The sequence below is a fragment of the Lupinus angustifolius genome, chromosome LG18 (genome assembly GCF_001865875.1).
Source record: "Lupinus angustifolius cultivar Tanjil chromosome LG18, LupAngTanjil_v1.0, whole genome shotgun sequence".
NCBI lineage: Eukaryota > Viridiplantae > Streptophyta > Magnoliopsida > Fabales > Fabaceae > Lupinus > Lupinus angustifolius.
The window spans coordinates 2,175,143-2,190,876 of NC_032026.1; the positions used below are offsets into that span (position 1 = coordinate 2,175,143).

At 29.5% G+C, this 15,734-nt stretch overlaps 2 protein-coding genes across 3 annotated transcripts; one reads left to right on the top strand and one right to left on the bottom strand.

Moving 5' to 3' along the window:
• LOC109332103 (AT-hook motif nuclear-localized protein 5-like) lies at window positions 5,827-10,738 on the top strand. Of its 2 annotated transcripts, XR_002105874.1 has the most exons (6): window positions 5,827-6,823; window positions 8,965-9,032; window positions 9,645-9,776; window positions 9,855-10,013; window positions 10,115-10,498; window positions 10,532-10,738. XR_002105874.1 is itself a non-coding variant. In XM_019566928.1 (5 exons), exons 1-5 carry the CDS (start codon window positions 6,349-6,351, stop codon window positions 10,343-10,345), a joined length of 1,065 nt encoding a protein of 354 aa, XP_019422473.1. In that variant the 5' UTR covers window positions 5,827-6,348; the 3' UTR covers window positions 10,346-10,738. The 2 variants fall into 2 exon arrangements, 1 of the variants encoding a protein (XP_019422473.1); XM_019566928.1 differs by having other exon boundaries at window positions 10,115-10,738.
• LOC109332468 (ATP-dependent DNA helicase PIF1-like) lies at window positions 13,069-15,348 on the bottom strand. The gene has a single exon (XM_019567449.1). The coding sequence runs from the start codon at window positions 15,346-15,348 to the stop codon at window positions 13,069-13,071; it is 2,280 nt and encodes a 759-aa protein (XP_019422994.1).

Below are 15,734 nucleotides of genomic sequence, written 5' to 3' on the forward strand. Positions count from 1 at the left end.
GTAATGAGTGAGTCTGGGAATGCATTACCTGAATTCATTCAGACACATTGCTATTTGTTTTGTCAATTCAATTCTTGAATTTTTACATATATTATATTCATTCTTATACTCCTTTGATTCATCCTCCATTTGAGGTTAGTATAAATAATGAAAAGACATTTATACTAATCAAATAACAAATTTTTACCAACATTTTTGTTAGGTTAGTATAAGTCACAATTATTTTACCGACAAGGTATTAATCTAGTGGTATAAAGTTCCACTAGATTCCCATAAAGATTAAAAGGTTAATAATTCAGGTTAATGATTCGATTCATGAGAGCAACATTTGCTAAGAAGAGTAGTCACACACCTTAAAATGGATTAGTTTCTTACTCGTAGGTTAATAATTCAGGTTAATGATTCGATTCATGAGAGCAACACTTACTAAGAAGAGTAGTCACACACCTTAAAATGGATTAGTTTCCGTAATACCAATAAATAACAACTCTTTAATTTTGTAGTTGTATTCAAATATTATTTAGAGTAAATTTGTTGTCTAAGTTATATCAAATCAAAAAATATTAATCTTGCTTTCTCAACTATATAACTATAATGATAAATAGACTAATATTTTTAGAAAAATGGTATTTTCATAATTATATCATCTATTTTATGGAATATACACAAAAAATAAATATAGTTTCAAGTTATTCTCATGAATGTCAACAAATATTCCTAATAAATATAATTGTCAATCAAACATATATTTTAATATACCCACTAATAACATTCCTCGTAATAACATTTTTGGGAATGTGATTCCCAATATTATAAAATTATACTCTGAAACAAACCCTACTAGGTTGACCATAAAGTTTTATTGACTTAGGAAAATAACTTCATCTTCCACTAGAGACTAATTAATGATTATATATAAAATTCAAAATTTTATATAGTTAATAATTATGTATAATTATATTGAAGTAACATTTATTTGTGTTTTGTGGACCAAAGAAATATAAAACATTAGTAAACACTTTTTTAAATTTTAAGTAAACTGTTTAGTTCACTTTTTGGGTTATTCTAGTTTAATCGGGTTTAATTTGGTGGTATCATAATTATTCTGGCTCAAAAGTGGTTCAACCTCTTATTTGGTTAAGATTACAAATCATAATCATTTTCAAATTCGGTTAACGATCAGATCAGTTGGATTGTCCGGTTTGATCCTCTCAACTTTGTTAGAGACTTAATTCTAGATATAGGTTATTTAATAGATCAAAATAAGAGTTTATAGTTATTAAAAAGTTTGTTGTATAAGTATATCACATATTATTTATATGTCTTTTATTTAAGTTTCAAATAAAAATGATATACTGATAGAGTAAAAAACTAAATTTTATTTTTTTTAAATGTATTTTAAAAGGTTTCTATTCAAATCATCCATTATTATTGGCATACTTTTGACGGTTACATATATTACTACTGTTTATTTTTTGAAAATGTTATTAACGTCTATTGATTTACCAACTTTTGTTAACATTTTCTATAATAAAAATATAAAATGATTTACTAAGAGAAAAGAACATTGAGGTTATTTACTTTATGGAGGGAAAGGGGTGAGATGATTTTATCAAGGGGTGGGGAAAAAGATCAATACTTACATATTGGATATTAAGTGCTAAAAAAATATGTGTTAACTTTATTAAAAAGATTTAATATACTAACAGTGTAAGTGTTTTTTATAAGATCAGTAAATCTATACGATTCATATGTTAGCTAGTATCAACTTTCAAACAAAAGTATTACAAATCAATGGTATGTGATATATTAAAGTGTAAAAAACTTGACATTGTCCGTGCATAGATTTTAAACTCTTATTAAAAATAATTTTCATATGTGACGTTTTTGTATGAGGATTTAGAAAGTTGTGTTGATTCTCCATAAAGTTTGAATATCGTATCAACTTATAAATTTTATATTTCAAAGAGTTTTAAACTTTTAACCATATTTTCTCTATTATCATATTCATCAAATAAATTTAAAATAAAACTATAAATATAATAAAAATAAACATTATAATAAAATAAATTAAAAAATAAAAGGAATTTAATTAAATATATATTATATAAAATGGCTCACTTTGACTTTCTGAAATTCTAAAAATTAATGTTGGTTTCACGTTTATATTGTACTATATTACTATAATCTTTTTAAGTTATTTCATTTTTCAAAAACGAAAAATTATGATAAAAATATGTGCATCAAAATTTATTTAATATTTACTTATTTACCTTCAAAGTAAATCTAATATGCAAGTGAGTTTAATATTTATCCACTCTTATTATTATAAAGTTTTTATACAATTGGTATATTATTTACTCCTCATGTTTATTACTTTTGTTTAAGATTAATAATGAGTAATATATCAACATTCTCGATGCACTCCTTACTAGTAATAAAACTTAGTCCACTCTATAAAGTTTGGATCAATGTTATTAACATTGTATCGGTTATCATATAGACTAGAGTATTAATACAATGGTTTAATGATTCAAATAATTATTCATTAATTATAACACACACTTTTTTATGTTATATATTACTAGTTTGTGCATCTCATGTCTCCCAACTCACGTCCTTATTTTTTTGATATAAAGTGTATACATAAAGTTCTTATAAATTTCTCAACTTGTGCCTCTAATAATGATTAGTGTGTCATTGAATGTATTTCGTGCCGGATCAAAGTTATTCTTCCTGGGGTGATGAGGAGAGATAATAGAAGTAGGATAACATGCGAAATAGTAGTCATACATTGATGACAAAAAATAAAAGAATATGTATAAGTTTCTTATAGTTATTACTAGGATGTTACAATGACAAAATTAGAATATAAAAATTATGTCATGATGATTACTAAATAGAATTGAATGAAATTATACAAGTTCAATTACCTAAATACCTTTTAGACATATTTTCATTTATATAATTGTAAGGGCAAAGTTAGAATATATAAATTATATCTGTTCAATTACCTACAAATCATTTAGGTATGTTTTGCCTTTATATAGTAGTATATATAATAAAATGTGATCCACTTATTTAAGGAGTAAATTAAAAATATATACTTCACATTATAATCATTCATTCTATAAAAATCTATTTATTTATCTTACTGTAACAATTCATTGATAAATGTAAACATAACTTAATTGTTGCAGCAATTCATTGATTCACCATGTTACAAATAATATCTAGCTCAAGTTTCATATCCTTATTATATCATTTTAAAATATGATTTTTTTCATGTAAAAAGCATGATATGGTTTGAACTATATTTTTTTAGTTTTAATGGTTTTAATTATATCTTCATTATCATTTCATATTTGTAATTACCAACAATATGTTATTGATCTAGTGTTGTAAATCCCACTAGATTCATAGAATGACCAAATGTGAAATATTTGATTATTGGAAGCAACACTTATTGAGATAGACAATCGCACACCTACAATAAATTAGTATTACTAAAAGAATGAGAGAATACTCTTAGTAGTACAAAAAATATTATATTTGTAATTGGTGTGATTTATGGACAGTGAGAACATATCAAATGTCCTACAAATTGTATCAAGTGTTCTGAGCCGTGATTGCATGAAAAATGTATATTTAAACTTAAAGTTTAATTATTAATTATTTTTCCCGATAAATCATAACTAATGACAAATAAAGTAACACAATCAGAAAAAAGATATGTTCTGACCAATAGTGTGGACAACATTCCTACATCTCATTTCTATCTGTCGTTTGTCATTAATGTCTTGGAGCATTTTTCTCAATCTCCTTCATAATACTTCCGAAATTACAAAATAAAAGTAGAAAAAATTCATAAGAAAGTAAAGTTGGATTTTTTTTTTAACTTTATAGTATCTAAAAGTCAACCGTAAATTAATACCTAATTATGTTTTTCCTTTTTCTTTTAAAATTTTAATCTAACACAAAATAGTACTTTTGTAAATATAATTAATTTTTTAAAATTTTGTAATCCCAAATTTAAATTATAACTAGGAAATATTTATCTACATATTATTTTATTATTTTTTGGTAATTTTACAAAAGCTTTACCATTTCGTTGGAATGATGAAAGTACTAACAAAAACATTACTAAAAAATAACATGTAATAAAATCATTAAGAGTATTCTAATAATTTTTCAAAACAAAAAAAAGCTTTTGCATACCACCAATCATATTCCGAATCAATCAAACTTCATAAAATAATATTAAAATATTAATTTTAGTTTTTATAATTTTTGTTTTAAAATGAACTGAGTCTTCTAATTAGCAACATGAGACATCGAGTAAAACATGAATGAGAACATGTGATTTCATCATAGTTTTACTTCAATGCCAACTTTTCTGCTGTTCCCATTGGACTTTTTGTTATGCAATGCCAATTTTCAATTTTTTCTGCCTTCTTGCTCAATTATTTCCACCACAAATTTTCTGGTTGGGAAATTGTTATTTCCCTTGCCTCTAAAATATGATTTAACGTAGTGTATTAAAATATTTTTAGTTTGAAGAAAAAAATTTATATACTACAATATAAGAGTTTTATACATTATCATTAAATTATTCACCATTCATATTAACTCTTTAAAAAAATAATACAAATTAATAATTAATAGTATATTGTTGCATATATATTTTACACTCATCAAGTGATGAGAAATATACTTTCATTTCCTGACTTAAATACACACTTTTCTATGGGTTTTGTTATAAGTTAAGCATTTAGCTCAAATTCATACTTTTACAATGTCATCTATGCCTTATTATCTTTGTAACATTCCTATTGTGTGAACCAATGTAATTGTTTTGCAAACTATCAACAAAAATATGAAAGTTAAACATTGATAATACATCAATATTATCTTTTTATCCCACAATTTCTGTTACTCTATGTATCAACACCAACCATGATTGGTCAAAGAATATTTAATAATTAAATTTTTAATTTAAATATATAATCTATTTATAGATAAAGGTTATATATATATGATTGAAGAATGGTTTTGAGAGAGTTTATTAATTTATTACTAATAGTAAATAATGATAAAACAATACATAGAGATTATTTAAGTACAAAAAATGAATTTATGAATAGAAATTGTCCCAATATTCTTTAAAACCACCCTAAATTTATTAATAAAATGTTAGTCTAATGATATAACATTTAATTAGATTTTTAGAATGACCAAAAAGTTAGAGATAATCACATATCCTAAAAAGGATTACTTCCTTATTCAAAGGGTGAGAGATATCTTTGATAGTAAGAAAAGAACAACCCATCATTTTATTTACTATACACACAACTAAAAACAATAAAGTGATAAAAATTAAAACAACAATAAAATTTATCCCAAATCATTCATCGATTTTTTTTTTGAAAAAAAAAACATATATCGAGAACATATGAATTTTATATATTATTATTACATTATACACTATTTATATTATATATATACTATTCATTTTAAATCATTATTAACTATTTAAAAAAATTAGTATCTAAATAAATGAAGCTAATCTATATAATTTTATAGTTCACTCATACTTCATTTCATTCTTACATAATAATGTATTTCCTCGTATCAAAAAATAATTTATCCCCTAGTCAGTAAAAATATAACATGTGTGTTGTTTTGTTTATTTTTTAGAAATATTTTTATAGAAAATGATGAAACGTGACACGTATCATAATTTCACTGGAAGGAGGAAATAACTTATCTCTTTATACATGGTAGGAGACTCCATTCCCTCTACTCTAATTCAAAAGCCCATATATTCATTTTTTTTTTTTCAATTTCATTCTCCCACTCTTTGTTTTTTCTCCACTTCTTCCATTCTTCTTTCAAAACCCTAGATTACAAATCTGGGGTTTTGCTTTCTCTTTCTTCACACATGATTCTGAGAACACCACAACTTACCAGCTTGATTTCTCTGTCCTTTATCCAAGCTTGAGATTTTCCTACATTTGTTTTTTTCTTCTTTCTCATTAACATCATCTATAATGGGTTTTCAATAATTACACTATTTTCACCTCTAACATCATTTCCTTTATACTAGTATTTGATCTTTTTTTTGTTGGGTTCTTAAATTTGTGTTAAAAATCTAATCTTTTCATCATTGATTGTGCTTTAGATTTGCCCCATTATTAGAAATCCTTGCAAAACCTGTTATCAGTATCTTTATCTGTTTGGGTATTAGTCTAAGAAGTGAAAACTTTGGTGGGGTTGTGTAGAATTTAAGCATAGTTACATAGTTAGCATAAAGTTTGTTTATTTATAACAAAATCTCTTAGTATATGCATGGATGAAAGAGAAGCTATGGCATTCTCTGGTGGGAAGGGTTCATATTACTTGCATAGAGAAGGGGTTGCAGGGTCTGGTGGGGGGTTCCATGCACCCCCTCCTGGTTTTAGAGCTTTGTCAAACACCGGCATTCAAGCTCAGTCAAATGTTGCTAGGGGTGATGGTGGTTCTTCGGGTTCTACGTTTTTGGCTGTAGAACCTCAATTTCGCCCGAGTTTTAGTCATGGTGGAATTAACGTTGGTGGTGTTTCGTCTGGTGGGGTACTTCCTCTTACTTCTTCAGCTGAGAATGTGAAGAAGAAAAGAGGGAGACCCCGGAAATATGATTCTACTGATGGAGCTGTTTCTTTGAAACTGTCTCCGTTCGCTGGCACTGCTAATTCTTCAACACCGAGTTCCACCACACCTTCGGAGAAAAGGGCTAGAGGGCGTCCTCCTGGATCTGGAAGGAAGCAGCAACTAGCATCTCTAGGTATATTCATGTCAGGATTATCAATTCTTGTTGATTGTGTTTGTTGTATGTTTGATCATTTTTAGATGCAAATTTGTTTGAGAATATTTCTCTGGAGCATTTGTTTGTGCTTTGGTTTCAATGCAGATGAGCATGCAAATTTCTTATAAAAATCTTGTTAGCCTTTTCATGTGACTAACTTCGATAGCTAGTGAATTTTGGGATGACTTCTCTAAATTGAGTGTCTTTGAAGTGAGCATGTAAAGGTGCATCTATCATTGGTTTGATAAAATGCATAGAGATCTCAACCCACTAAATGATCTAAGAGTAGATGCACTCTCACTTGCTTACTTTTGACACAAACTCACTTTAGATGAACTCTCTTGGTGAAACTGTTGAATTTCCATTTTGTTTTATTGTTAGAACTATGGGTGGAAAATGGGTGAATTTGAATTCTAATGGATGGATGGAAAGTCATCCATATAAATCATATTTTAAATTATTCAATCCATCCATATCCAAACTTAATGTATGGATTCCAATCTATCCATGACTCAATTTTAATGGATTTGGATGGATGGATATCCAATCCATTTGATTTTTTATTGGAAGTAAAAACAATTTTGAAGAAATTCATTATTTTAAAACCACTATTTCATTAAAACACTTTTAAAAATACTTTTTTAAAAAGAGAACACACTTCTAAAGTGTTTTTTTAATTTTTTTTCAATATTCTACAAACATGCCTTAATATGAGCTACATCCGCATGTCTTGTAATTGATTCCAATCTAATTTGGAAAAAGTGTTTTTTATTTTTTTTAAAGTGTTTTGTTTTACTTTGAGAGAAAAAAATATTTTTTACAATATTCTACAAGCATGCAACGTTGTTAAGGTTCCATCGGTAAAGTTTTTTAAGGTTCTACATATAAAGTTTAAAGGATATTTATATATGTTAGAAACTTTTAATATTAACTGCATCCATAATTTGAGATATTTTCCTTTGTTATTCATATGATTCTTACCTTAAAAATTCAAATAAAGTTCATATGATTGTTTATGATTTGTTTATTAGCTTCCTTATGAGCTATTTTAGTAGTGACTGTGGACCTTTTCAAGCAAATATTTGTGTTGTCACTATCTTTTTTTGTTGCATTGACTAGTTCTTTCTTGTAATGTGCTCACTCGTATTATTTCCAACGTTTTGTTAGGCTCCTGCTTACTATCTTCCTAAAGAAGATTAGTCTCCTACTTTTTTGGTTCAATTGAAAAGTAGGGGGGCGTTTCTAACTTATCTCAATTTAATAAAAAAATTAATGGGAGAGTGAGAAGTACTACAAGAAAGTGAGAGTTGAAATAGTAAATGAAAAACAAATAATACCATTTTTTGAATGTTTGTTTTTTGGATGGATTGGACATCCATCCAAATGGACATATCAATCGATATCCATTGGATATAATGGATGGATTCAAATTCATCCATTCTAAAGTTATCCATTGGATTATATCCATTTAAATTCATTAGCTCTAATGAATGGATTTAATTTTCTTGGATTTGAATGGATTATGGATAATTTTCTCACCTCTAGTTAGAACCAACTGAATAATAGGGGTGGATTGTTGTGTTATCATATTGCTACAATCTATTTCAAAATCTGTTATATCATGTGTAGGCAGTGTTGATGTTGTTTTTTCATTTCTAGTCACTTTATAGTTTTTACTAATAAATTCTGTTTATTGTTCTTATTCTATTTGTTCCATTTTCCTTGTTATTTCTCATTATTTAGTTATGTTGTTGGTTTGCCCTTGCTAGCTTATAGATTTGTTTACTTTTCTCACCAAAGTAAAGCTATTTGCGAGAAAGTAATTTTCTGGACATGCATGACTGGTTAAAGTGAGGCAATCATGTAGAAACATGCAGCCATCATTGTGATTTTTGATGTCGAGCTTGTGTACTGATTGCAATACTAATCACTTTATAATCCCGACTTACATTTCTAGATTTAAAATCCGTGAAAAAAATTAGAAACTTGGTTTTTCATTTTTCTGTTTCTTTTCTTGTGCAACTGTTTAGTCATGGTTGTAACAACTAACAAGCAATACTATATTTCCGTATCGCTTTGGAGAGTGTGGAACTTTAATACCTTTGCTTATTGATTCCTAGGTGAATGGATGAACCGTTCGGCAGGGCAGGCTTTTTCACCGCATGTTATCTCCATTGGAGTTGGGGAGGTAGTTATATTCTTCCATTTCATAAGCAATGAGTTTTCTAGTCTTTTTTATTTAGTTAGTTCTTTGTTCTTTACTTCTTTTTCTTTATTAATCTTGAAATAATTAAAGTGAGTTTCACCATTTTTATCCATGATCTAGTTACATGCTTTTCCCATTTACCCTATTATGTACCGAAGTTGGTGTACCATGTATCAGGTTCGCCGTAAAGGAAATATTGTAATAATAACATATAAACGATAAAGTGATGAACTGCGTACTGGTACTTCGTACCATGTAAATACGCCCACAAAATTGATATTGAAAATTTCAATTTAGCATCATGACACGTATAGATGGTCGTTGATCACTTGATTGCACGCAACACTGATGGTGCTTGATAGAATCATCTAATTTCAATTTCAGTTTTCAAATAAATAACATAATTACTTTATTGGCTGTTTCTCTGTAGTTTTTTCGGTGGAGAATTTCTTATCTTTCTATCTTGTAAATACTCTTCCTTAGTGAATGTCTTTACACAATAAATCATTTATTCATCATGGAAACCTTCAAGATTTATACTTATTGATGTACAATATTCCGGAAGTTCTTGAATGTTACTATTCATTGTTTCAGGACATTGTAGCAAAATTATTGTCATTGTCACAGCAGAGACCAAGGGCTATGTGCATCTTATCGGGCACTGGGACAGTTTCTTCAGTTACTCTGCAACGTCCTGCTTCTACCGATGCCAGTAACACTTTTGAGGTTAAACTACTATTTGGTACTGATTTAATGTGCCTAAGGTTGGTTCTCATTAAGAAACCTATTTTTTTGCATTCGCAGGGCCGATTCCAATTATTATGCCTGTCTGGTTCGTACTTGGTTACTGAAGATGGTGGACCATCCGATAGAAAAGGCGGCATAAGTGCTTCCCTTTCGAGCCCCGATGGTCATGTTATTGGTGGCAGTGTTGCTGCGCTTATCGCTGGCAGCCCAGTGCAGGTACATTCTTGATTGCCGTAAAATCTACATTATCCTTGACTGCTATAACCTATTCTTATTTTAAAAATGGAATACATGAATGAAGCCTTTTCTTGGTGTAGGTGGTAGTGTGCAGTTTCTTACATGGTAGTAAAACAAAGACTAAGCAAGAGACTGTTACCAAAGATGACGACAGTTCCGAGCCTCAACATAGCGACAAGTTACCTTCTCCAGCCACTGCTCCTCCGACTCAAAACTACATCCCTTCAGCAACAGGCATGTGGCCTGGACCGCGATCAGAAGATGTGAAAAGCGAACAAATGCAAACGGGCATCGACTTGACGCGCGGATGATTATTTATATCCGGAAGAGAACAGACATTGGAGTTCTGTATATACTTGTTGTTGTGAATGTACTTTGTGAGCATTGTGACTCTGCTTGTTAATCCCTGTTGGTGGAGACAAGTCTGTAGTAACATATTGTTGGAAACAAAAGGATCATTGAGGGTTAAGTGACAATTCTTGACTTTTGCTGAAAAGTGTGGTGAAATGGAGGAGGCAAAAGTACAGTTCAATGAGTGTGGTGAAACATCTCTTTTTTGTTCACTACTTGGAATGAGCTAAATTATTTGCATGGGAAGGGATTTTATAGTTAAATAGAGTTTGGAATAGATTATATTTTTTAGTTTCAATTTATAAACTGTGAGATTATAATCTGTTTATGTTTTGGTGCCTTAATTGAAAACTGAATATAAAGTATAAATTGATCGGTTGTTTTGAGTAAGGTAGAAAAATTGTTTTATTACGTAGCAAATTATAGAAAAGGGTATTTCTTTATGGTATGATTATTTTGGTTGTCTTTTACACTATTTTTTAAATATTTACCATCATATACATTTTTACTATAAATTTTTTACTTTTTAATATTGCATGACAAAAGCTAAAAAATATCAAAATAAAAAATAATATAAAAACTAATATCAATATTAAAAAATAAAATGACACATAAATAAATAGAAGTTGATAAACTTAAATTACACAATTTATAAAATATATAATACATAAATGTTAAGTTTTATGATGAGGTAAAATGAGAAGTTTATAATTTTTGGTTATTTAAAAAAAATAATCTAAATAACTTTATAAATTCGACTTTTATTTATGAAAAATAAACAAAACTAGAGATTTGTTTTATGGTGGGTTGTCTTTAAGGAGGTGTATGAGCAAAAATAATTGTCTCATGTGGTATTATTGTATAAAGTTTGTAAGATTAATTACATTTGTTGTTTGGATGAATGAATTTGAATGTACATAATAGTTAATACATGTGATATATGTAGACTAATATATATTGTATCCATTATATATTGGTGTTAGGGATTATAGTATATTTAAAGACGGATATAATTTTTAATTTCGAACTAATAATAGACATAGAATTTAAACACATTTAAGAGAATGGAAGAATAAACAATCATTAATATTTGAAAGTTAAACATTTGTTATAGATTTTAGAACACCTCTTTAAAGTCAATATTAATTCTAGGGAGTTAAAAAACTTATGGATAAGTTATTCTAATTTATCAATACAATATGGGCTTAACTACTCCCTTTTATCACCTTCAATTATAAATAAATACGTTAAAATTGGTAGTAATATGGATGTGTATATAAATTAGTTAACATTTAAATAATCATCTGGAATCAATAATAAAACATAATCCTCATTCAAATATTGATCGAGTAAATTAGTATATGTACTTTTGACTATAACATGTACGAGATTATCATAACTAATAATTATAAATTGTTCATGTATATCAATTGATATATGACCATCATTTGACTCAGATAATTTGCCATCAAGACATCCAAAATCCATTATGCAAATTGTTGTGGTTATAAATCATTGTTGTTTTTCCAACCATGTCTTAGAGGCATAGTTTTTGTCAAAGTTAATATTTAGTATTTATTCCAAAGATATGAAACATTTATTATTGCATGGAATGAATGGTGGTTTTTTTGGAAGTCACCTCCAAAAATAATAACTTTTTCAACTAATGAAGAATCTTTCTTATCCATCTAACTTATAATATCTATTAGAGTTTTATCCGATACATCAAAACAGAATTTATATCTCATTGAAACTTCATATTATATTATTAACTTTGTTTATTTTAACCGCTCTACAACTTCAATTCCTAAGTGAATATTGCATGTTGAGTTTTCTAGTTAGGAACACTAGCGTGTTGACAGGCACTCCCGTGCCTGTCAACCCGCTTTCCTATTGTTTGTAACGTGTAGTCTGTCATGTATATTTATGAATTATAGTACTTTTGTATATTAAATAAGAGTATTTCACAATTGTGTTTATTCGAGTGTTATAATTGAATACATTTTTTTTTTAAAATTGAACATTCAAATAGTTTAGTAACTCACGTTTATTTTTATAGGTAAACTGTATGATTAAGACATAATCGTTGAAATAAATCCTAAATAATAAGGTCTTCATGAAATGTTTGTCAATTGCATTCTTATTTTGTAATAATGATTACACAAAGTAATAGACATGATAAATCGAGTAATGAATTTCCTTTGATATAAGGAAATTGAGAAATATTTTATGTTCAGAGTGTTGTTATTGAATATTGAAGCCACACTTTCGAATTATATTGGAGAATTCAAAATTTATATATTTTTATAGGAAAAATAAGATGTAATTTGGCTGATGTAATGCAAATTTTTATAGAAATATGAAACGTGTACATAATTTGTAATTGAATTACAAAAAAGTAGTAAGAATAAGTAAAGAAGAAAATAACAATGTGTGATAAAGGTCATAATGACAGTATTCTCAATGTACATATTATGAAACAGTAACTTTGAAACTAAGAAACAAACGGTGAAGAAATAAGGACTATTATGTAGAGTAGAACACACGACATTGTGAGCTTGTGAATCTCATTAGATGTGTGACTGTTGAGAACCGTTGGGTTGTTCCTTATAATCATTGGTTGTTACTGAAGTATGACGGTCAGATAAATGTAGATGTATGTAGTAACATCATTAGCATTAAGTCAATGTAATAAAATATCTTTAAAAACAATATTCTTTGTGAAATCACCCTCTTCCCCTTGAATTTTTCCTTCTTTAATAAGAATTTTCGTGGTAGCTTTTGAAACCCCTCTTGATAGAGCAACATATAGTTGTCCGTGTCCAAAGACATGTTTAGGAAGATAAATGCCTACATTAGGAATGGTTTGTCCTTGTGCCTTATTTATGGTGAGTGCAAAACTTAATCGCACAGGAAATTGCTTTCTGATAAGAACAAAAGGGAGTCCTACATTGTCTGACGTTTTAAGTTTAATCCTAGGCAGAAAAGCTCTATGTCCAGCATGTTGGCCAGTTAGGATTTCCACATCTAACAAATTCATGTAAGTCCCACGACATAGTAATCTGGTCCCATTGCATAAGCCACCTTTCGGGTCTATGTTTCGCAACAACATCAATGGTGCACCTTTTTTTACTTTTAGAACATGCGGTGGTAAACCACCAGGAGTAATGGAGTTTAAATATTCTTGTTGGTATAAGTTGTTTGTGTCTCCTTCAACCTCATCAAAAGATAACAAATTATGATCTTCTCCCAAAAAATGATTGATAATTATATCATTTAGTTTATGAACATTCTCATTTGTGGGTGTTAGTATAGCTCTTTCTGACATATAAGAAGCATCCCATCCATGACTTCCCAAATTAGGAAATATTTCATGTATAAGTTGTTGTATAGAGTCTTCTCCTTCCCACGTAATTGTCATGTCATGGTGTATTTTTACCAAATCATCACGAATTGTTGGTTCAACACCATCTCCAATCCTCATAAGATATTCAGCAAAATTTTGGTCTTGCAAAGAACGCATATTCTGACGCAAATGTAACACATTTGTATATGCCCACAAAGGAGACTTAACAATACATGCAGCTATCATTTCTGCATTATTACCCTTAGGTATCACTGGAAGTACCTGTCTAAAATCTCCTCCTAATATTACAACTTTCCCTCCAAACGGAGCATCACAACCTATAATATCTCTTAATGTTCGATCTACTGCTTCCAAAGCATATCTGTTTACCATTGGTGCTTCATCCCAAACTATTGCTGATGCTTGTGTAATTAGTTTCGCAAGATCAGATTGTTTGCTGATTGAGCATACTGATGATGAATCTGGGTTTAGAGGTATCTTAAACCGTGAATGTGCGGTTTGACCACCAGGTAATAATGTTGCAGCTATACCAGAGGTGGCTGTTGCTAGGACAATTTGTCCGACACTTCTTAATCTTGAAATTAAAGCACGATAAAGGAACGTTTTACCTGTTCCTCCAGGGCCATCCACAAAAAAAACTTTACCCTGTCTATGCTCAATGACATTCATGATGGTGTTGAAAGCAACTAATTGATCAGAATTTAGTTTACCCACATCATCCAAATCTTGATGAGAAATATGGAACGACAATTGTTCTTCAATAATTCTTGGTATTACATTATCTTCGAGATCATGTAATGGTAAAGCTGGCAAGTCAAAATCTGAGATTTGTTTTCCATGAAGAAGCAAAAGGTCGTTCAAATCTCTTAGAAGTTTATTCGTAAAGTTAGTTCTGATGGTAGAGCTTGTTGAAGGGTAATCCTCTACCATATAACTTTCAAACTCTTCCCAGAGACTTTTAACATCAGTAGGTTCACAGAACACTAATATTGTAACAAATAATCTCCTTAATGCAATTGGTGTTCGTAAATTTGAAGCTTCAAGTAAGCATTGACGAATACTGTCGTCTCCCTCTAAAAAACCTCGTTCTTGAGCTGATTGCTTGAAAGTTGGGAAGCAAGTGCCATTTACTGTAAGTAGGGATTCCCAGGAGGTTGGACCTCTAACATGATTCAACAAAACACGTAGGTAGAATTTATCTCCTTCTGAAGGAGATACTGTATACATTCTACCTAAAACCCTCCTTCGATTTCTTCTTCGATTCCATTCCTTATTGCCTTTGTCCCAAGTATAATGTTTTGGAATTTCTGTGTATATATAATGTCTTGCTTCTACATCCAATTGGTTTAGTGCAAAGAATTGTGTAATCATGGTTTTTGAGTTATGATCATCATTTAGAATGTCATTGACCATTTGATGGTCATAAAACCGTACTTGTTGGCGATTGGGCAAATGAATTTGTAATCTTACAACTGAAGGATACAATTGGTAAAGATTAAATCCAAATATTTTCCATAAGGCTTCTGGTGCACAAATCCATCTTGCATCAACATATTGTTGTATTTCATCAGTATTTATCCCTCTATGCACTTCCATTGCTACTCGATCTGGGCCTTTGTAAACATATTTATATAGATATTTTATGCTCTTAATGCTACTACATACCTCGACATTTATGTGACAATCATACTTCAGCAACAACCAAGGGTTGTAAGGAACAACCCAACGATTATCAATAACGACACGTCTGTTGAGAGTCACAGGTTCGTGACATCGTCTTTTATACTCCGGATAAGAGTCACTACCCTGACGTGTTTGTGTGCAAAAAATTTTAGGAAAGTTTTTTTTGCAGCGTCCATCCTTCATACATGGGGCATTTGGATTGAGCGTACCGCAAGGTCCATGAACCATGTGCTTCAAGACTGTATGATGTAATTGTGGTTCCTCGTCATAATGTGGTATTTCTGCCCTCACAACTGCAT

What these genes read in the sequence shown, in the direction of transcription:
- LOC109332103 (XM_019566928.1), top strand. Translation starts at nt 6,349, where the DNA reads ATGGATGAAAGAGAAGCTATGGCATTCTCTGGTGGGAAGGGTTCATAT. An exon ending in GCAGCAACTAGCATCTCTAG is followed by an intron (nt 6,824 to 8,964) that starts GTATATTCATGT and finishes ATTGATTCCTAG; the next exon opens with GTGAATGGATGAACCGTTCG. An exon ending in TCGCTGGCAGCCCAGTGCAG is followed by an intron (nt 10,014 to 10,114) that starts GTACATTCTTGA and finishes TTCTTGGTGTAG; the next exon opens with GTGGTAGTGTGCAGTTTCTT.
- LOC109332468 (XM_019567449.1), bottom strand. Translation starts at nt 15,348, where the DNA reads ATGGAAGTGCATAGAGGGATAAATACTGATGAAATACAACAATATGTT.